Here is a 24120-nt window from a genome sequence, read left to right on the forward strand (position 1 = left end):
GCTCCTGCAGGAGATTTAGTTAACCTCCTGTTTATGCTCTTCTCTCTCAGGTTCACACCACCACCTAGCAACAGTAATCTATTCAACAATTTTTTTTTTGAAGGTCAAAGCTAACACTGAAGTTTTAAGCATGGAGGTATACCAGAAATCCAATTCTACAGAACGTTCTCTTGAAAACATAATTCTCACCCAGAACATACCACTTCATTCTTCAAGTTGCTCTGACAGTCTCTACTCTAACAAATTCCAGAAGCTATACCTTTGCCTGGTCAGCCCAAGCTGATTTTTCTCGAGCAGAAATAAATAAGGAGTTGTCCTTTTGTATCCTCCGCTCTGCTCTGTATTCTAATATAATTAATATGCTCTAATCCCAATGTGCTAATTACGGATGTTACATAACCTGGGCCATTAAATAACAAACCCATTAAGTATATTCCAAACAAGTGATTGAAGCTTCAGCTACTAAAGTGTCATTTTGCAGTGAAATCCCATTCAGTGCTGACTTTTGTGAAAACAGAGACCGCAGTATTAAGCTGTAAATAGTTTCTCCCATGTTAAGTTTCAATTCATTAACTGTTTATAATGGGTGCCCGAGGTATATGGATGCAGTTATGTTCAAAGGCAGTATGCGAATGCTCCACACGGTTCAGGAAGTTCAAATTATGGGAAGCAATTTTTCTCAATGAAAATAAAATTAACAAGCAGGACCTTGTGGGGATGCACCTGCAGTTCCAGCTGCTCAGGGCTGTGGTGTGATCGCTTGGGAACACACACTTAAGCCAGTGAGGAAACCAAGTGAGAACCCAACACAATAGAACGTTAAATGGTGTCAAATTGACTTTCATAAATAAATATTCTAAGAGCATAGTATTAGAAATTTGCCTCCGACATCGAAAAAAAATCAATGAACATCAACATAATCAAATATTTAGCAATTATTACCGACTGAGTAAAGGGTTATAAAGGTTGGCAAATATATTGAAAAACAAATAGAATTGCTTCCAGGTTGGCGTAGAAAGCTATGTAACATTTGCAGTCTACATATAAAATGTTGTGCACAAATGAAAAGACTTTAGAGACTAGCCCAGATTTAGACTCTAAACTTGGCTTACCTATTTATGTTCATGCATGTGTGCGTCTTTGTTTATATGTGATTATGGGCGTGTGGAGGGGTGCATGGTGGTGTATATCACATGTATGCACACAAAGGCAGAGCCCAGAAGACAACCTTGTGTGTCATGACAGGATGACTATCTACTTCCTCGAAGACAGAATCTTCTGTAAGTCCAGAGCTCACCAACTAGGCTGACTGCATAGTAAGCTGCAAAGTCCTGTCTCCACATTCCCAGCAGTAGAGTTAAAGCTTATGCCTCTCTTAAAAAACAGTGTGGTTCTGGGAACCAAATTCAGGTCCTTGTGCTTGCAAGCAAGTGCTTTATCAGCCAAGCTGTCTCCCAGCTGGTAGAGTGGACATTAAAGTGATAAATTTATGTAATTAGGGAACTTTTTAATGTTTTCTTTATAGAAGAATAACATGAGACTTTAAAAATTAAGGAACGTGTCATTAATCGATGACTGGAAAAGTAGAACAGGAAAAGTGGTGCATATATTTTACTTCATAGTCATTCTATAATGTTGTGACCACAATTGAAAATTTATGTTTCACAATGATTATATGGTTGGCCTTAAGAGCAAAATGCAATACAGTATAATATTAACTGCATTGTGATGCTATATTAAGCTGAAAATTAACCATAGATTAATTCATGCATACATGATAAGCATGTTCACATTTGTAGGGTGTTGATCATCTTCCAGATTTTATGATTTGCTTTGAATTTACAATGTATTCATAAATGACCATCTAATACATTAAAACCTATAATGTAAGAACAGTAGAACCATTTCCCATAAGGATTAATTTAATAGTAAATGTACCTCAGTTTAAAGAATGAATAATTCCCAAGTGCCATTTCTTCTTTTCTACATTATGTATTACTAAATTTATTTATAATAAAAAGATTAATGATTTGTGTAATTATATGTCATTTTGTCAACATATTTTAGTCAAATCTTAATTTTCTTCTGACAACCAGTGTTTTAAACATACCTCCTAGTTCTGTATTTCTTCTGGGCCAAAACTGTCAGCCTCAGGATTTTTTTTAAAATAAAGACTTTTCTGATGATGCAAAGACAACCTTTAGAAGTAAAAATATTAAAATGAGCTTCTCTGAGAAGTTTAAAATATTGCAAGGAGTCAGTTTTTAAGCCTTGCTTCACTCATTATTAACACATTTAAATAGACATTAGAATATGAAGTGGGGAAATATCACAATTCCCCGAAGATCCTTCTGATTTGTATTCTTATTTACCTTCATTGATCTCATACCTCCTTTTCCTCATGGAGGTTGAGGTGCCCTACTTCTCAGTACTAGCAAGAAAATTAGTAACTCACGCTGTACTTCCAAATGCACAACTATCTGTAAACAGAAAACCATACCTGGGCCATGGAAGTCATCAATACAAGCAGTGCAATAACTTCTGTGGGCCCTTCCTTCTGACGCCTTAAATTAAACTGTCTCCTTTCAGAGCCACTTTGAATGACTCCTCTGGGAAATTACATCATAAAATCAGCACTCTGAATTTTTGTGTTGTGTTTATCTTACTCAGATCTCTCAAGAAGAAAGGAACACTTCCACACACTCTTGTCATCATGTTGTTTCCTAAGGTAGGGAATAGGTCACAGGAAAAACAGGAAACAAGGATACTGGGTTTCCTGTTAATCCCAAAACCAAATCCAGTTTGAAGAAAACCATCCTTCTTTACAGAGCCACAGGCAATGAACTCTGCCTTTCATCTTGGAATATTTGAATGTTTTATATAACTCTTAATGATTTTTCTAAGCATGTGAATCTCTTATTCAGCTTGAGTGGAATGTACTTCAAGCCCATTTCCTCAGTTTTTCAATGGTAATTGCTATGCTCTTCACCAAAGAATGCGTTGTCTTTGGAAGAGTTATAATGTATATTAGATGGTGCAAAACTACCTCTGCTAATCAATTTTTCTTTCCTTTCCTGACAGCACCTTCTCTGATAGGTATGATGAGGAAGGACTGGGCATCCCAGAACAGCCTTGCCCTATCATGGCAAGCACCTGCATTTTCCAATGGAGCCATTCTGGACTATGAGATCAAGTACTATGAGAAAGTAGGTCTCATTCAGCACTTCCTAAAAACTGCATTTGCATCCATATATGTATATATTTGTATATTTAGATGTTGTTATAGTAGTTCAGGTTAAAAATCTGCTTTTCTTTGGCTTAACTTCATAATCATTGTGTCTTTGACTCCTCTCTAACATCCCATTGAACCCATAATTTCTTCATTAGTTTATCTTGTTTTATGCCACATTAGGGTGGAAGGTACCAGATGCTCATCTTTTTCAGGGACTACTCTAGGGAGGTTTAAAATATAGCAATAATTGATAATGTCTTCAACTTTTAGTTTCATTGGTTCTAAATTTGTCTAAAATAGTGTTGAGAAGGAATAGCAAGACCGAATTCCTATAACACAAGTGAGTGGGCATCACGGATCTTTTGCCAATGAGTATGATGTCATAATCCACCATAGTATGGAAAGGATGGTTTAAGGGACAAACTGATTAAATGTGGTCTCTATATTCAAGTCAGCTGCTTCATTTGATAGAAAGCTAGTGAAACCAACTTCACTTAAAAATAAATTTTAATTTTGTTATTTTGAATTATTCTCAATTATTTTTTACTGGTTGTTTTATTTTCTTACATTTCAAATGTGATTGCCCTTCCTGGTTCCCCTCCACAAATCCAATATTTCATCCCTCCTTCCCCCTATTTCTATGAGAGTGATCTCCCACTTACACAACCACTCCTGCCTTACGGCCCTAGCATCCCCCTTATACTGTGGCATCAAGCCTTCATAGGACCAAGGGCCTCCCCTCCCATTGATGCCAGACAAGGCCATCCTCTGCTACATATGCAGCTGGAGCCAGGGGTCCCTCCATGTGTACTCATTGGTTGGTGGTTTAGTCCTTGGGAGCTCGGGGAGGGGTGTCTGGTTGGTTGATAATTGTTCTTCCAAATCACATACATCCTTTCCTTCATTAAATTCTTCCTCATGCTATTCCCTCCCCCCATTATTTACCATTATGACATTTTTAACATAGCATGGTCATTTCTCATGTTCATTGGACTACTGTTACAAAATAGAACTATATTTTTAAAAACCTTATTTATTCATTTTTATATGTTAAATGTTTGGCCTGAATGTATGTAAGTGCAGAACATATGTGCTGGTTGCCTGTGGAGGTCAGGAGAGGTTATTGACTCTTTGGAACTGGAGTTATGGATGGTTGTGAGTCACCATGCAGTTGCTAGGATTTGAACCCTGGTCTCTGCAAGAATAAAAATTGCTCTTAAACACTGAGTGATTTCTGCAACCCTAAAATTATTATTTTAACTAATGTAAAATCTATATATAATATCCTGCAGTTTATTATAGGAAACATATAACTTAAATTTCTAGAATTTATCAGAACAAAGAGATACGTAAACTTTCTCACTCAAGGTTTGCAGTTGTATCTGCTGAAATAGCTGACCATAGATTTGCAGGCAAAAAGGAATATAAATTTGTTAGCTGGCATATGCGTAAAGGAGTCACAGGGTGTATGAACCTAAAAGACTACCCAAATGGATAGAATTTAATCTCTTTGGTCATAATAAGAAGGAAAACAGTAGACATAGATAATTCCAGAATGGATTACAGAAGAAATGAATGGATACAAAGAAAAGACGCTGGCTTCTGTCAAGGTTCTATAGGGCTCTACACGTTCACCATTCAATCTCATCTTCTATGATACCCACTTTTGTTTCCTTAGTTAAAGATATACAGTGAAAAATTGGAGGATAAAGTATTTCCCTACACTTACTGTTCCACCAGGAATGCCCACTGGTTCCAAAGCAGTACATAGTGAGTTGTCATTTTCCAATATGAGGGGGAAATCATAAACACAGTTAAGTGTTCCCTAAAGAAATCCAGGACAGGAGCAGAAATTATGCCAATCTTATAGCTGAGAAAATGTGGTTTGGATCAAGGGAAAGACAGTTCATACTCATGGGCTAGCCTTGCAAATGTTATAGCCTGCAGCATCTGGTCAAAGAAAGTGTGTGTGTGTGTGTGTGTGTGTGTGTGTCTGTCTGTCTGTCTGTCTGTCTGTCTGTCTGTCTGTCTGTCTGTCTGTCTCTGTGTGTCTGTCTGTGTGTGTCCTAGAAGTTGAAACAGATCTTCATGTACTCATAATACTTGTTTAACCAAAAAGCAACATGCATACATATATACAACAAACCTGCCAAAATCAAAACGTTAGTTTTGGAAAAGTATCCTGTGCTATATTTCACACAGAGAAAAATCACTGACTCTTTTTACGGTCACTTGCAGTTTGTGGACTTGAGCTTGTATATAACTTGTAATATTTCCAAATAAGTAAAAGGCATAATCAGTAAAAAGAGAGGTACATTCATCTAATTTAAAAATCTTAAAACCACTGATTCCAAATCATAGTAATTAACATGACCTCTATATTGACTTTTACTGTGCCTTACTGTTTTACTTTGAAAGTAGAAAAGTGTTTTTAAAGGTATTTGTTTTATAGAATATGCTAATAACCCTGAGATAATGGATTAAATATGTACCTAGAGCCAAAGATTTCTAAGTCATGTTCTGATTATGTCTCTTATTTTGCTTCTGGCAAGAAAAGAAAAGTCAATACATCTCTTTTATTTAAAAGTCACGTTTTTCCAAAATGGAAATGAATGTACCAACTTTCTTGTGGTTGTAAAGATTAATTATAAACAGACCTAAAGGTAAAAACACCAAATAAGTATTTAAAAAAAAACAATTACATAACCCTTAGGAAAATATTTTTAGCCTTTAGTACAATGAAAATTAACAGAACAACAGCATTGGAGGAAGGCATGGACATGGGAAAGGCTTTTCTTTTCATAAATACAAATATGTAGGCAAAGAATCAAAAATGTTAAAATATCACAATCTTGCAAATGAAACACAAAATGACTGACAGTATTATATTTTCTTCATTATAACTTCAAATACTAAGTTATATTTTATATATCTACATCTGTAATAGACTTTTCAAACTTGAGAAAACAATTGTATAAATATTAACTGGGAAAGCTTATAGTAGAATCTATTAAAATTATTTTTTTCATTATTGTTGCTAAAATACTATTTAGTTTTTAAAAATCATAAGAAATCCCTTTTTAGAATACAAGTATTCCCTGATATTTCCATCATTTTTGCAGAAACACACATGTAAATGAGATGATTCAAAAGAACAGATACCCGAGTCGGTTTCAATTGTTGGTTATTGATAAAATGACCCAGAAATTTGGACAGGTTGTACAGAGAGATAAAAAGAAAGAGGATGATGGTAACTGAAACCCGGTTCTCTGCAAGAGCAGCAACTGCTCTTAACCACTGAGCCATTAAACAGCCAAACATTGGACTGAGCATGGGAACCCCAATGAAGGAGTTAGGGCAATGAATGTAGGAGCCGAGGGGGTTTGCAACCCCATAGGAAGAACAATATCAACCAACTCCAAAGTTCCCAGGGACTAAACCGCCAACCAAAGAATACACATGGGGGGACCCATGGCTCCAGCTTGATGTATAGCGGAAGATGGCCTTAACAAACATCACTGGGAAAGGACCCCCTTGGTCCTGTGGTGACCCAGGGTAGGGGGATGCTAGGGTACTGAGGCAGGAGTGGGTGAGTGAGTAGGAGAGCACCATCATAGAGGGGGTGGGGGTTAGGAGGAGGGAGCAGGGGATAGGGAGCTTGTGGAGGGGAAACTGGGAAGGGAGATAACATTTAAAATATGAATGAATAAAATAGCCAATAGAAATGAAAAAACAAAGACCATTGTAGTATATGTATGTCGGTATGAATAGATAAATGCATGGGCCATAAATAGTTGTAGTATTTGTTAGTGGTAATTATATAAGTAAAAATATGCACCTGAGGCAAAGCTTTGCACAATTAGTTAAGTGAAGATGATTTCTAGGAGAAATGAGACTGAGAGCAGGAGGACGGAGGAAGAAGATGTCAATCAAACTCATGGGATTCCAGGCAATCTCTGGAGTCTGAATGACTTCTCAGAGAGCATTCTCTGTAGACAAAGAAGGTGACTACTTAGGTGGTTCCAGCTAGAGTGCAGTGGAAGCAGATGGGTGGCTGGCGAAACCATTAGAAATACCTCTGTTTCTGTCCTAGTGGCTACAGTTATGCAAGGTTAGATTCAAAAAGAACATTGCAGATTTAAGCCATTAAAACAAGGGGAATGGGAAGGCCCAGAGGTACTGATTATTCAGGTGATCTGTTGGAACACAGACTAGTGAAGAGGAACCAAAAAGCTCAAAGAACTGTTGGAAAACACATCCGTGGCCCTTTGTTAACATTTGGGTTCTCTTTAAGCTTTAGTACCAGTGGCCTAACATTCAGACGACGCATTACCTTTCACTAAAAGATGCTCTGCCCTTGATGTCTGTAATTCATCCATAGGGAGCATTCTGGTTGTTTACAATACATTTTTGGTAAATCACACTAATCTGCTTAGAATGCAAACTATCCACAACTACCTGAAATAAGGCAACAGGCAGCTGTTTGCAGCATCCTTTCTCACAGAATGTGACTCATTAGAAGAAAACGTTGGCCTCTGGGTTCAAAGAATGACAGAATCTCAAAACTTAACTTTTATTTCATAAATAACCTTTTGCTATATTAGGCAAAACCACAGACTCATATATTATGCAAGAAACATGTTCTGGAATTACACCTCCAACTCCAGGTCTTAACTTTTATCTTTCGGTTTGTTGTTATTGTTGACCTATGAAATACAAGTTGGTAAAGGTAATCCCTTATAGTTGAAATACTTTTAAATTCTAAAGTAAAAAATTGAGGCATGGCTATGTCTGACTTCTCTCTCTTGTTACACAGAAAGATAATAGATCGATTAGATAAATTAGATAGATAGATAGATAGATAGATAGATAGATAGATAGATAGATAGATAGGAGAGATAGAGAAATAGAGAGATAGAGAGATAGATGATAGATAGATTACAAACACCCACCTGTTTGGCTACATACATACATACATAGATTGTAAATATAGATATCAATATCACTTTCTCTGTGTGTGCATGTGTGTTTGAGCACGCATACATGTGTGTGAACATTTACTTGCATACTGAGAGTAAAATATAGAAACTAAATGTATCGCTTTATTGGTCATAACTAGTGAATTAATTATACTACCCAAGTCTTACTTTTAATTTTCATCATCAAAAAGCATTTCATTTGTATTTAAGTCAAGTAAACTCTTTGCTAATATTAAAGAAAAATTGTGAAGATTCTCAACGTTCTTTCTTTTTTTTATTTTGGTTTGGATTTCTCTTCCATCCAGAGTTAGAGTCTATGGTGAGTGCCTACTGATATTGTCTTGATACTGTCTGCTCCCGTCATTACAGCCTTTATCCGAAAACGATGCAACATCGAAATTTCAAGTCACAAAAGATCACAGTGTCTATTCTATACCAAACCAACCATTCTCTTTTTAGAGCATTTTATGTTACTGTAACAAATGACTGAGGACAAGCCATTTATACAGGCTAAAAACTTATCTCTATAAATGAGAAACTTTAAGATTTATTTCTAACAATTCACAAAAACAAAAAGTAAAAGGACTTGAGGATGTCCTGGGCATCCACAGTATCCTGAGGATGCTTGATGTCTCTTATTTGACCTGCTTCCTTTCTTTATATTTAAGCCCTAATACTGAGACAGAAGTGGGTGCTGGTATCTTCTACCTGCCTTTGGGGTCATTTCCTATTGTCGTTCTCTCCATATTCTCCCAGTAGACGGCCATCTGCTTGGCTACATACACCCTTAGTTTCATCTGCTGAGGTGCTTTTCATTCTTTACTACATAACCAGGGTGAAAATCTTTCAAGTCCTCAAATTCTGTTTCCCTTTTGATTGTAAATTCTACTTTTATTTCATTTCTTTTTATGAATTTAAAATACATAGCTAAAAGAAGCCACAAAGCAGCCTAAAGCTTTATAGCTCGTACATTTCTCATTTCTTGCACCAAATATTCACATTCATCTGTTCTTAAATTCTGCTTTCTACATGCCATGGGCTTGAATATAACTCAGCCAAGTTGTCTGCTACTTTAGAATAAGAATGGCCTTTCCTTCCGTTTCAAATACATTCTTCCTCTTTTTTCTTCCGTTACTTTATCAGAATGGGCTTTCTGTCTACAGTCCTACCCCAATTCAGAACACAACCACCTCATCAATCCCTTGGAACCTTCAAACCTTCCCTATCTTCTGATTTTGTGCATCCACTCAATCTTCCTTAATGCTCGGCTTACAACAATCTATGTCTTTTCCTTGACTGGCTGTCAAAATTTGATCCTCCTCTAGCCATCGTAAAATTACTTCACCTGTATTTATTTCCATGTTTGCTGTATTCTTCCCCATTGCTTTTATATAGCTACATCAAAATTCTCAAGCCCTAGTCAATATTTCTAAGATTGTACCTGAAGGCTGCAGCTCATAGAGGGAGGATATGCCATGACAGAAGAATGGAAGGAAAAATGGAAAGGAGGTGTTGAACACTACCCTTACTTAGTTCATATAAAGCTTTGGATAGCTTGTTATATGACGGCCCTACCCACATCAACAGTAGATCCCAGTCCACTGACCACAAGGAAGTACCTTTCCCTTACTGAGCCTCCTGTGCTACTACAATGCAAATATTAAAACCATAGCATTCTTCTGTTGTCTTTCCTTCTAACTTTACCGGCTTCGCTCACATTAGCAATCACATATTAACTTCCACCCATCACCCCACATACATTACACATGGTTCACCCTCTTCCCAGTCCCCTTCTGTCTTTTCCTTGCTCTTCTGCCCAAGATTCTTTTTTCTTCCATGTGGGTTCTTGCTTTTCTCAGCACCTTGGGCTGTTATATTCCAATGCCGTAGACTGTATGGGCTATAAACAACTGAAATATAATTTGCTAATTTTTGAAGCCCGGCATTTGTGGACTTAGTATATCATGGGACTTGCTCTTGGCTTCATAGACAGCCATCTTTTCCCATGTCCTTACATCATAGAGGGACAAAGCTGTCTGAGATTATTGTCATAACACAAGTGTCATTATGAGGCCCCCTACCTTCATGACCTAATAATTTCCTTCAGACCTAGCATCCTGTAACCAGCTGTCTGAGGTTACTGTTTCACCAAATAAATGATCAGAGTAACTATCAAAAATTCCCTTAGAGTAATCTATGTTTATCTGAAGTTCCTAAATCATTTATGAGGTTTTTAGATCATTTTCTTTACATCCCTCGATTTCAATCAGTGATAGGCAGATAGGGCTTATTCTTTTCAGTCGTATTATAGCTAAATTGGAAAAATTGTCTTTTTGTTTAGAACTCATATTTTTTGGAAATTGAGAAACATTCGCGCACGGTAAAATAATATCTAATGGAGATGAAAGAGGGGGACAGAGAGTGTGTGTGTTCAATAGCTTTTGTATGTTCATAAGAAAGGCACGTAAATGTCCATAGGCATAGAGGAGGCCCTGTTGATAATGAGACTGAAAGTAACAGAGGGAAGGGATTTCTCATGTCCCCGCCACAGAGACAGGCAGAAAACTAATAGTTATAGATAATAAATGCGAATCAGTTACATACCAGGTATTCTGAAGTACTTGGGTGTGTGTAATAACTAAACTTCTTAGCAAGCATTTAAAGTAAGTATCACGATGTCTATCTTTACCAAGGGAAGAACCACGTCACAAGGAGACTGATTAGCTTCATCATATCCAGCAGGTAGCTGGAGTGGCTGGCCAGGGTCTCCTGCATCACAGTAGACACTCAGAACATTCAGACTTTTGCTGAAGCTGATTGTGTAGCTTCCCTGAGGCCAAAGGCTGATTACTCTCTGTTGCCCTTTTGCATCCATAAAAATGGCAGTAATAAGAGATGCCTATGTCACCGGGGTGTTATACAGTTCCACTAATTGCCACCTGGAGCTCATCTTGCCAGCTCGAATCCCCTACAACAGTTCATTATCCTGACATTCAGTATTTAAAGACACTGACTGGGAAATTATTTTCATAAAGTGCTCTTGTTAATTTTGATCAGTCAGCAGGTTTTTGACTCTGTTTAGGAAAGCTCGCTGTGAGAAAGGAAACATTTCTCATACCCAGATGATCAATAACCATCTGCAAATCTATTATAAGAAAATAGCTATTCTCTCATCGAAACAGAGAAACAGCTTTTTAGGAGCATTAATTAAAAATATGTATCTTCATGACCTGAGAACAGTATTAAGAAGAGGTGAAAAGATTTGCAGAAAAATGTTCATTATTAGAGCTATTTTTGTAGCAGTCAAGAGTGACTTGACATCACCTTGAAGAAAGGACTTTGGGTCTGTTATGAAAGCCACATACAGCCCAGTATCACACTCCACACAATGCCAGTTTCTCCCTTTCTGCTTATTTCATTTTTGTACTCATGATCATTGAGTAAATAAACCTTTGTTTTTCTAAAGATATATAATCAGTGAATATACACCATAACTTTTGTAAAATTAAATGAAGCAATTCGTGTACTAATAATCAACATTAAAATCTCTTTTAAATGATGTACATTTGCTTCTTTATGGATTTTCCGTCATTTTTTTCACTCTGATAAAATTTTCCCTGTTTCTAGGAAGGTTCCTCCATCTATTACTTAGGTAAAGAAGCACAGCCCTTTTTCTCTACATCATGCATCCCTCCTAGCTAACTAACTCATCCATTTCTTTGTGAACCTTACTGTAAGCTTGCATTTGAGCCACTTGTGTTATTATACGAGGATTTAAGAATAGCGGCAATATAAAAGATGAAATAGAAAAACTTACTGACTTGGGGTTCTTGTTCAAATGCAGATTATGATTCATATGGTTGGGCAGATAAGTGTGTGATAATAGTTTGAGGTTTTGCATTTTGACATTATACGTGATGCCAGCAATACTGGTCCATTTACCATTCTTGAAGTGTTTATCTCTAGAGAATCTGTGTCTTACTACATTCTACTAAGTATGGATAAAGGGGGAATCATCATAACCCTTTGGGAATACACACTAAATTATATGGTTGTAGTAAGTGGCTGGGACCACCATAGCCATTACAAAATCAGTATAATATCAGGACTAAAGCAAAGTATGATAAATGGGTTACCAAATCAGGTTCAGACAAAACTATAAATAACATCGTAATTGTTGAGCTAGTAAACAGAGGTTTTATGTTCTTTTCTTTTCCCTCATATATTATTTGTTGCAAGGTCCACTGCAAAGAAATTGGATATGAGCATTTGGTACTAATTAAAATAACATTACCTGAAAGAAAATAAACATCAAGGGAATGCCCTGATATAAACACTCATTACAGCAATTTCATACCTAACTTCTGGGTTGTGTTGTAAACATCACACTCTCCATGGAGCCCTATCTGGCTTAGTGGTCCAGGGAGTCCTACTGTGCCTAGAAGAGAGATTCCCATGGTGTGAAGAGTGTAGCTGGTGCTAGAACTGTCGCCTCAGCAGCATCTGGATAATGTGAGCATAGCAGGACAGACACTGAAAAGTCGTGTGTACCAATTCATGAAAGCTAGAGACCGCACATACCCAAAATTGAGACAAATTTTGGGCAGTTGTTCTAGGTTTAAAATCAAAAGTCAAAATAGTAGTGTCTCACCATTGGTGTGAGAAATATTCTTTTATTTAATTGGTTATTTTTATTTATTTACATTTCAAATGTGATGCCCCTTCCCAGTTAAACCCCCATCCCCTCCCCAACCCCTGCTTTTATGAGGGTGCTCCCCCACTCACTTACCTCAGTGCCTTAGCATTCCCTTACACTGGAGCATCGAGCTTCCATGGGTCTTAGGGCCTCCCCTCCCATTGATGCCAGATAAGGCTCTCCTCTGTTACATATGCAGCTGGAGCCATGGGTCCCCCCCATGTGTTCTCTTTGGTTGGTGGTTTAGTCTCTGGGGACTTTGGGGGGGGAGGGTCTGGTTGGTTGATATTGCTGTTCTTCCTGTGAGGTTGCCAACCCCTTCAGCTCCTTGAGGCCTTACTCTAATTCCTCCACTGGGGTCCCCGTGCTTAGTCCAATGGTTGTGTATCTGGTTAGGCTCTGGCACAGCTTCTCAGAGGACAGCTGAATCATACTCCTGTGAACAAGCACTTCTTGGCATCAGCAACAGTGTCTGGGTTTGGTGTCTGAAGATGGGAGGATCCCTAGGTGGGGCAGTCTCTGGATGGCCTTTCCTTCAGTCTCTGCTCTACCCTTTTCCCTGCATTTCCTTTTAACATGAGCAATTCTAGATTGATATTTTTGAGATGGGTAGGTGGCCCCGTCTATCCATACCTATCCACTGGATATGGTCTCTGCAGGTTCTACCTTCCCTTAGTTGGATGTTTCAGCTGATATCATCCCTGTTGGGTCCTGGGAACCTCTTGGGTCCCAGGCATCTGGGACTTTCTAGTGGCTACCCCATGTTTCCCTTCCCCCACTACTACACACCTCCATTCATTTTCCTGACCCTCTGTACTTCTCCCAGTTTCCACACAAGGATGCCCCCCCCACCTTCCAGATCCTATCATTCTTCTGTCTCCTGTGTTTATTTTCTTTTCCCGTCTGAGATGGACTGAAGCATCCACACTTTGATCTTCTTTCTTGGGTTTCATATGGTCTATGAGTTGCCATGTGGATGCTGAGAATCAAACCCAAATCCTCTGGAAGAGTCACCAGAACTCTTAGCAGCTGGGCAGTCCAGTTGCCAAACTTTTTAATCCCTTACTGGGCTTACTAAGGTGTTGGCTGAGGCACTGTAGTTAGAAAGACTGGCTCATTTCAAGAGCATAAAGTATAACCATGCTTTTGCATATTGAGAATCAGTACTGTTTGTGGTTACAAGTAAAGTATGGACAGTTCAGCAATTTACCTGTTCTATGATACTCTCTTCTGCTACTATAATGAATCAGGTACTCAGTATATCCATATCTATATACTGAACAGAGAAGCATTTCTTTCAATGAGTTTAACACCTATGATTTATTTATAAATATTCATATATGTGTATAAATAATATGTGTATATATAATGTGTGTATATTTAAAATGTGTATATATGCATATAGAATGTGTATACCTACACACACACACACAGAGAGAGAGAGAGAGAGAGAGAGAGAGAGAGAGAGAGAGAGAGAGACACCAAGTTTTGGATGAATTCCTTTAAGCAGTGAGGTAACTGTTCCTAGAGTTGTACTATTGAACTGTATTGTCTTTCATTAATTTCTTGAAGAATTAGAGCAGATAATATAGACCACAGATAAAGTCATGTAGAGTAGCCTATTTCCTGGTAGCCAATCATAAACTTAGTGGAGTTTCCACTTTGGAAATATTGTTTTCCAATAAATGCATTTGTGAAAATTATGTGAGGGGTATGCACATGTGTGCCCCTGTGTCTGAGGGTGGTCTCATGTGTTGGGGGGACATATCTGTGTATGTAATGGGATAGGTGAATGTGATGTACATGTACGTTTTGTGTGTATAAATTATAAAAATACACTTATTAATATGTCCATAATTGTAGAAACTTTAAAGGATATATTGTAATGAACATATCCTTGAAGAAACATGTGAACTGCTAAGTGTTGTGCTGATAAATGATTCAGTTTTTGCCTCTAAAAGGAAGATACTTGTGGCATATTCAAAGTTAAGAATGCTGTCATGCTGGAACAAAGAAACTCTTGTTTGCTGCAAGGCCAGTACTCATCCCACCTCAACTCCCTTTGTCTGGGTACATTACAGAGAAAGATTCTAAACTTAAGGCAACACTAAAATATCTGCATATTTCTAATCCATGAAATGATGTTTTTGTTCTTGAGTGAAGTTGGACAACTGAAGTAGGTACTAAAATATAAAATGAATTATTACAAAGTCAAAATAATACTAACGTTTCCCGAGGGCAATTTATCTGTGTTAGCTCATTTTGGGGTAAGTGAATTAGCTGCTGGCTAAGTGAGTGACAATCATGTAATCCAGGATCACTACTCAACTTCAACAACCAACAGGCAGCAGTAAGCAACTGTAATGAACAAATTTAAATATTCACAGAACATGTAACTTGACTCTAGTTTCCTACCTTTTGCAATTCATTTGATCTTCCTTTTAGTGACTTACACTGACGTTTATGAAATGAAGCACTTGATACATGTAAAGAAAAACCTGTGATTTCAAGTTACAAATCAATTGAAAATTAACTGGGTAGTTCAATGACCTACGCTTGCAGACATTACATAAGACTCTAAACTGTTCTGCTTCAATTTCTGGCATCTAAAATATAAATGGGTATATTACATTATATTTAGATATCTTTTTAACTCCTTGAGAATCAAAGACAATTTTTTTTGATCCCATAGACCTTGCCTGAAATTCCGATGTAAAGGTTGATTTGCCAAGTGACAACAGTTTTTGTTTCTCAAAACTTACATTCCCCACCTGTTAGGAAAGTTTTAAGCATGAATCTTCATTTACTGCCTATTATGTCTGTATATAGTACACATAGTATTCATAATTGTCCAATATTGGTATTAGTATAAATATCAACACCTGCTTGATTACAGTTTCCCCAGGGACCCTATAAATTTTTATTGCTCACACAGAATGCTGCTTACTCAAGCTACAAGCAGGATCATCAAGATCTTTATTGCTGTGTTAGATGATGTGGAATCAAACCTTATGAATATAAAGAGAGTCACTGATCTGTAAACTGTAGACGAGCCAGATGGACATTAAACAACTAATTCATCCTATAGCGTGATTTTCTTTTCCTTAAGGGAGTTTTAACATGTCCTTTTAAACATGTGATGGCATTCCAATTTTAAATCAACAATCACTTCATTAAAATATCAATTAAGAACATTTAAAATATCTAAAAGTTGACATTTAGATAAGACAAAACTTCCCACAAATTAAATATATGTAAAGGTTTAACATCATAAACATAAAAATGGAATATAATTTCATCATTTGCACCTGTAGATTAAACATCCTGATAATAACATGGATTATGTTGTGATTCAGGATCTCCACTCTTCTTTTAATTATTTGTAACTTTAGGGAGGTGAGTTGAGGTATTTATCTTGAACCTAGAGACCCACCTGCCTATGCCTCCTGAGTGCTGGGTTTAAAGGTGTGCACCCTTTTAAGTTTTTAACCTAAAAGAACAGTTTATGAGATGTAGTGTTACCTTTGACAAATTTTATTACAATTTTTGCTAAGCAGTCCTTTTCTTTCTCTTCATCTGTTTCCTCCAATGGGAGATGTGCAAAGCATGTGGAACAGGAAAATCTTCCCTCCCCTCTCCATCCTTGTAATCTGCCCGACTCTCCCGTTAATGGTCCATAAAAGTACAGCCATCTTGGAAATGGTCAGTATTTTAGAATATGGTAAAGTGTTTCCTTTACAAAAGAGATTCCTGAATGAAGAACATGCGAACCTTCTCAGAATTATATAAGAATATAACACTAACATGAGTCTGTGTGCCCATGTATGATCATATGTGCATGCATGCATGTGTAAGATAAACACAGAATAGTAGAAACACATGTGGTACTAATGTCTTGGATGTAAAGCCAGTGCTTTTTAAACTTCATATTGAAAAATTAATGGTGTGATTTCATAAGCTAACCTTATAAGAAGATATACCAAGCATTAACTTGTTTCCAAATCTACTGTATTAGTTTTCTAATGTTGCATAATCTATTATCAAACATCTTGGCTGTATAGGATTACATTGTCTATCTTATAGAATATATGAGGATCAGGGATCCACAAGTAGCTGAACTAGATGACTCTGACTGAAGATTCCATAGGCTATGTAATGGCTCAGAGACTAGGGCTCTTAATTCAGGCTCACATCAGTGATTATCAGTAGGAATCCTCATCACTTTACTGTATAGTTCTGACCATATTTCAGAGTATGAATTCAAGAGACAATGACTACAGTGTCCTTAAACTTGGTCATGGAGGCTAATTGTGTTATAGTAGGATTGCATATGAGTGTGAATACCACAGTTGAGGATCTTGGGGTCCAATCGTGTATGCCATTTACTACATCAGGCTTAAGGGAGTAATAGATAGTGCCTCAGTATGGCTTCCAAATAAAGAAAATGCTATGTACTCACGATTTCTTTTAAATTCTAAAGGATTTCACTGGTGAATTTATTTTATTTTTCAGAATTTCTCTGTTAATCCACTTTAACATCACCTATAGGAGAGATCTTTTTAGTTCAAAATACTGAGTCATGCTATTTAAATAACATAAGTAGGATGATTTCAGTATTTAAAATAATAAGCAAAATAAGCAACCCAAATAAAATTTCAAATTAAAAATTCCATATATATTATTTTTTTTTTGGTTCTTTTTTTCGGAGCTGGGGACCGAACCCAGGGCCTTGCGCTTTCTAGGTAAGCACTCTACCACTGAGCTAAATCCCCAGCCCCTATTATTTTTTGTAAAAAAAAAAAAGAGTTAAGCAGAAAATTCTTGTATTTTTGGTCACATTTTCAACTGTAAAGATTTATGTTGCAAAGTACCCTATTTTTAAACAGGATTCAAGCTGACTTTTTAACAAGATTCTTCTCTCTCTCTACAATTGTTCACAGATAATAAAGATGCATAGAACAATAGTTAATATTAAATAAATAATAAATAAATCCATAAATGGAATTAGATATGCCAAAATATATATCTTCCCAGAATCATTTAAAATAATGCATTTGATATTTTAGCAGGTCATTACCAGTTATAGTATCAAAAACAAGTAAGTGCTTTGGTCTACACTTGAATATAAAGACATTGATAGATCAATGTGTCAAACCATAGTATGGAAATAGTAGTCAAAAGATCAGAGCATGAATCTGTACATGTGTGTCTATGAGAGAAAGAAGACAGATGTGTAGAGATAGAAAAGACAGGAGAAAAGAGAGGTAGAGAAAAACATTTAGAAATTTAAATTCTTGCTCTTACTCTCCATATGTCTGCCTGTCTGCTTCTGCACCCCTCTTCTGTATCTGTCTCTCTCTCCATTAATACATGTGTGTGTGTGTGTGTGTGTGTGTGTGTGTATTTGAAAAGAAATCACTTACCAAAAAATTGTTATCTAGGTCTGTTTTACTTGACATACTTAAATATAATATAAAACATTTTTATTAAAATACAATTAATAATTCATAACTTTGCCCTTTCATTTTCTATCTCCAGCCTCTCTCAACTACAGCTACTCTCCCTTTACCCCGTCCATGTTCCTTGACTCTCAAGTTGATAGCATTATATTCTTTATCATTGCTATCTACATACATGTGTTTGCAAGTATCTTCATGCATGTATGTATGTATGTATGTATGTATGTATGTATGTATGTATATGCACAACATGCATTGCCAAATTGCCAGCTTTGAAACCACACACACGTTGAATGCATCTTAATAAGAACTACTCAACACAAAAGCCTGTGTTGCTTCAGAAACCAGTTTTCTGAACCCTGTAATATTATTTGCTTCCTGTTTTCTTGTTGTTAATCAGCACATACCTTTATAAAAGAAAGTCCTTTAGAAAATGCCTTTCTTTTCTAATTTAGAGAGGTACTTAACATCTTCGAAAGATGCAACAGACCTTCCAATTTTGTGGTGAAAAAAAATAATTACAAGGAAATGCTCTGGGAGTTAAACTATTAAAGCAAAACTCTTTCAGCCTTCCTGCATAGTGAGTGGTGTGTAGTAAGTTCTTCATTTCCCGGCTCTGCTGTTATTATCCTCAGTCCTCGGGGGGAGAGTTAAGTATCATAGATTCTCAAATGAGGAGAAAAAAATCTAAATCTGCACCCGATCTCAAATAAGTAGAGATAATTATGAAGTTTCTTTGGCCAAATATAACTTTTGCGTTGAAGAGTAAAACTAAGTCCCTGGCAACAGACATTATTAATGATGCTCCTATAATTACTATTTGAAAAAAAAAGGAGATCTGCCCAGAAAAATCAATTATAAACCACCAAATGTTCCTTGAACTTCTCAAAGAAGTTGTATTCCTAGTGTCTCTCATGACCTCTCCATTAAGGGACTGGTTGGCTTTTCTCCTAATGGTTACCTTCAATTATTTACAGGGGATTTCTAAGCATTTGTATTTCATATTAAAGTGGCCTAGAGAACATTTCCTGATTATCTGCCTTGCAGAACTGAAGGGTCACTATGGAGGAAAGCAGTCATCTGATTGGCTTTTGTTTAAAAAAAATAGAGAAATTTATTGAGTCTGCTGCCATTACTGTCACTTGTCATAGAAACATGGTATGATGATTTTACACCACTGAAAAATTACAGGGAAAATAATAAGTTTAAAAGTCATCAGCAGTTCTGTCTATTAGAAACTAGCCAGTTTGAGCAGCTGTGTTTGTCAAGACTAGTTTTTATTTCACTTTCTTGGACTTTTTTTTTAACATTATTATTTTAATCTCAGTTGATGAACATCCGATTATATTCATCCAATATTAATTAGTCTCCAGATGTGGAGTGCTATTTAATCATTCTGTCCTATCCCTTAACACCTACACACTAGCAAACTGTCTAAAAGGAGGCAAATGTGAACTTCAGAAAGACATCATAAAATGGCGAAAAATACCCAAGAGCAATTCGTGTTGAGGACAGGATATGGATTTGTGAAGGGAGAGACACTAACCTGAGTGGATACTGTAGGGTGGCCAGTAACTTCTCTATGTACCTCCTTTAATGGTAACTATAAGGTTTTGATAAAATTCATATGTAAAAAATATTTTTCTTTTCTATTAGGAATATTTTTATTGGAAACGTTATGTATTTACATTTCAAATGTTATCCCCTTTCCTGGTTCCCTCCTCTCCCATAACCCCTCCCCTGCTTCTATGAGAATGCTCCTCCTCCCACCCACCCACTCCCACCACAACACCCTGGCCTTCCCCTATACTGTAGAATCAAACCTTCACAATACCAAGGGCTTCTCCTCTTATTGTTGCCAGACAATGCCATCCTCTGCTACAAATGCAGCTGGAGTCATGGGTCTCTCCATGTGTGCTCTTTGGTTGGTGGTTTAGTCCCTGGAGGCTTTTGGGGGTCTGGTTGATTGATATTGTTGTTCTTCATATAGGGTTGCAAACCCCTTCAATTCCTTCAGTCCTTTCTCTAACTCCTCCGTTGGGGTCCCTGTGCTCAGTACAATGGTTAACTGAAAGCATCCTCATCCTTTAGGAATTTTTCTATGGTAAGGGATTTGTCTCTGAACCAAATGAAATCTGGGTCTTGTGGAGAATGTTTAAGTCATTTGCTTATATCAAAAATGGGTGCTTTGAATCACATGCATGGAAACAGTCTGATTTATGTCCTTCTGTCCCTTTTTAAGTTAGATTATCAGACACAAAATGCCTATGATACACTATCTAAGACCCTTGAGGATAATTGTTCCATCAGATTGAAATTCAAGGATATAGCTGCTATATTCGATACTCTCAGATGTTGGAAGAAGTTATTTTCTCCAGATTTATTCAGTAGCCATTCACTATTTTAAAGCATTTCAGTTTTACAATTGAAGTTTTGAGTAGAGCAAAATCTAATTTTTTAATTCCTGTGCTATAAAACTCATTCTCAAAAATAAATCTACATTTCTCAATTTCACCTAATTTTTTGAGTTTCTCAAGTCATATACTTATCAATATTGCCATAAAATATAGAAATATAGAAAAATACATATTTTATTATTATTAATAAGCACTATGATGCATTAATTTTTCAATAGGTAGAGAAAAGTAAATTAAAAATATAGAAATGGAAAAGGAAGAAACTAAAAAGTGCTATATGTACCAGATTAGAAGCTGTGTGCATCTTTGTTCTCTATAGTGAACCCAGAATTTCTTCCCTCATGCATATTATCCCTTGAAAATTAAAGCTAAAACTCTTATGCATCTAAAATTATATTGGAATTTAAAGTGAAATGAGTTTCTATAATAAAAGTCATCTGTGAATAAACTTTAAATAATTAAAGAGGTGAACAATTTTCATTTTTGGCTTAGATACCAATCCAAGATGGAAAGGTATTTAATAATAACAACCAAAGCAAAATACTAGAAAGGCATTTCAGATAAAGAAAAGGCAAGCATGAAAATTCAAGGCCAAGAGGAAGCCAACAAGTTCAAGGAAGAGAGAGACGGTATAGAAGTTTAATTATAAAAGGAAGAATGGATGGGACTGACCTATGAGATAAGGAAAGCCAATTATACTGTTCCTATCATCCTCTTATTACTTAAATACATACGTGCATACATGTAAATGTATAGTAATATTTAATATGGATTCATATGAAGATTGCTATTGATTTTAAAGATTATTAACAAAGTCTAAGATATAATTGATTGATTAAACATCCCTTCACTTTTGTGATTCTAAAGCATCTTCATATTTTCATGACTTACATTTGACTTTTATTTCACTATTCCAAGATAACTGTAAATTAAATTAATAACAGTGGTCTATCACTCTATCAAATCAATTAGCTTTGTTCTCTTGTTACTTGTTCTACTATTTTGAATCCTTAAATCACAAAATGGTTTTATAAATCTTTCCTTTAAAACTATAATCATCCAATCATATATTTCATTCAAAAATTTTATTTTTCAAGAGTATGTAGTTTGGAGTGAATCAAAAAAGTTACATTATTTCAAATTATAAATGTCTGTAGGGAATGTATGTTCGTATTCAAATATCTAAACAAAGATGGTCTCCTTGTTTCTTATATTGAAGCATCTAAATTTTAAATCTTTAAACATATGTATGTATACTTGTAAAATATATGTGCTTAAAGATTGAAATATATATGCATATTTATATATCATTAGTTTAGTAACAATTTTTCAGGCATGAAAGGGAATTTGACTTTTTTTTTCTGTGTCCCTTTATCGCCAATTCTTTCTCAGCTTTTGATGTTGAATTGTGAATCCTTTGGTTATATTTGCATCCTAGTAACTGACACCTTGTCTGACAGATCTAAAATGAAATCTGAGGAATCTGTGATTGTATTAGTTTCTTTTCATTCAAAATTTCTTTTCGTTTCTGTTCTTATTTATGGACAAAAGGTCATACCTACTATTACTACTGCAAAATAGTTCTTTCTGTTTGTAGAATAACTGTTAAGATTCATCATTTGAAAGATTATTAGGTGTGTGTACAGTTAATCTTGAAGTCAATATTAGTCTCCCAAAAATAAGAACATAATTTCATATTTTTTCCCAAAAATGATTCACTGACACAAAGGCATAGGCATGATTTCCTTCTTTAAAGGAAACCACATCTGTCAGTCCGTTAGACTAGGCTCTCTTGAAGAAGATTTCTTATTGCTATGAGAGTACTCCTGATGAGATAAAGGAAGAATTAGGGGGCATGGAAGAGAGATGACTGAAGTGAGTTCCACATCCTATCAACATTAAAACAAACCTTCTCTGAAGGAAAGCTGTCAAAATTAGGAACTCAAATACAGTACAGATTATGGTCTGGCAATAATATCACTTTATAAGAGCTGTAAGTATGAGGGCAAGAATAACTGAGTCAGCATGAATAACTTGCATCAGATTTACGTTGAACTATCTCACACAGAACAGCTGCATGATGCAGGAGGAAAGCTGCATCATGGAGGGAAGAGGCAATAATAGAATGGTTTGGCAAAATGGAACTTGTGACATTAAATGGTCCTTTTGCACACATATGCATGAATACAGGTATTCGGCGTATATTGTAATAAAATATATCAACGACTCAGCACCAAGAGCCTTGTAAAGTAACACAGAAGATATAAATAAAGAGTTGTGAAACACAGGACAATATAATTGCACAGTGATGACACCACAGTTCATCTAGGGTGAAGAAGTAGACAGAATGGACACTCTATAACACCTATTTGAATAATGACTGCAAAAGATCAGCAAGCAGTCCATACATGTTACATCCAAAATGACTCATGCATGTAGCATTTATATTAGATTTGCCAAGCACAAAAGAAATAGAGAAGGGATGATAGTTTTAAAATTAGTGAGACAGTAGGAGGAAACCATCGACAAAGAAATGGCAGACTTACAACAGATTTCTTAGCAAAAATGGAAAACAGGCAACTGAAAAATATCACCTTCAAAGTTTCTGATAGAAAGCATTTGTCAAAACACCAAGATCTATGCCACAATATTGTTTTTAGAACAGGGGTAGAATAAAGATGTTCAGAGATAAACTATGAGAGAGAACCTGTCGCCAAAGACCTATCATAAAATCCCAGGCTTCAGTAAGAAGAAAATAACTCCAAATAAACAATATAAGAAATAAGAAGCAAGCCAAGTGTGGTGACATATGCTTTTAGTACCAGCACTTGGGAGGCAGAGAACGGGAATCTCTGAGTTCGAGATTTCAGAGTGAGTTTCAAGAAAGCCACGAATGCACAAACAAAGCCTGTCTCTAAAACAGATAATAGGAAGGTTGGCGGGGAAGTGAGAGGAAGAGAAAGCAAATAAGGAAAATTGCAGTGGGGCTATATAAATCTTGAAAAGATGTACTTTTATAACATTTCTATTAAAAATTTTAAATTCTCGATTAAAATAGCATTCACCATACTACACTCTACTCGTGGAAGAGTAACTCTACTCGTGCACATGAAAATCTTTGGTTCTAGCTACTGGTCTTAGGCTGGGCTGTGGATCTAGAAGCGGTGGAAACGAGTGGGAGGCTCCTAGGACAATGAACACGTGTCCTTCCAGAACATTCTAGGACCTTCATCAGTACTCTAGAATTCTAAGTCACGGCTTGATCTAGGTACGTTCATGCTTGCCTGCTAAGTGGGCTGTGCCTAGAGGGGTGTGGCCATTTAATTTTCCATTTTAC

General features: G+C 36.3%; 1 protein-coding gene across 1 annotated transcript in view; it reads left to right on the forward strand.

Moving 5' to 3' along the window:
* Positions 1-24120, forward strand: part of Epha6 (Eph receptor A6) — a 962116-nt gene that overhangs the window by 523524 nt on the left and 414472 nt on the right. The window contains 1 exon segment of the mRNA NM_001419529.1: positions 3082-3206. Coding sequence (NP_001406458.1) covers positions 3082-3206 — 125 coding nt within the window.

The sequence above is a fragment of the Rattus norvegicus genome, chromosome 11 (assembly GCF_021556685.1).
Source record: "Rattus norvegicus strain SHRSP/BbbUtx chromosome 11, alternate assembly SHRSP_T2T, whole genome shotgun sequence".
Lineage (NCBI taxonomy): Eukaryota > Metazoa > Chordata > Mammalia > Rodentia > Muridae > Rattus > Rattus norvegicus.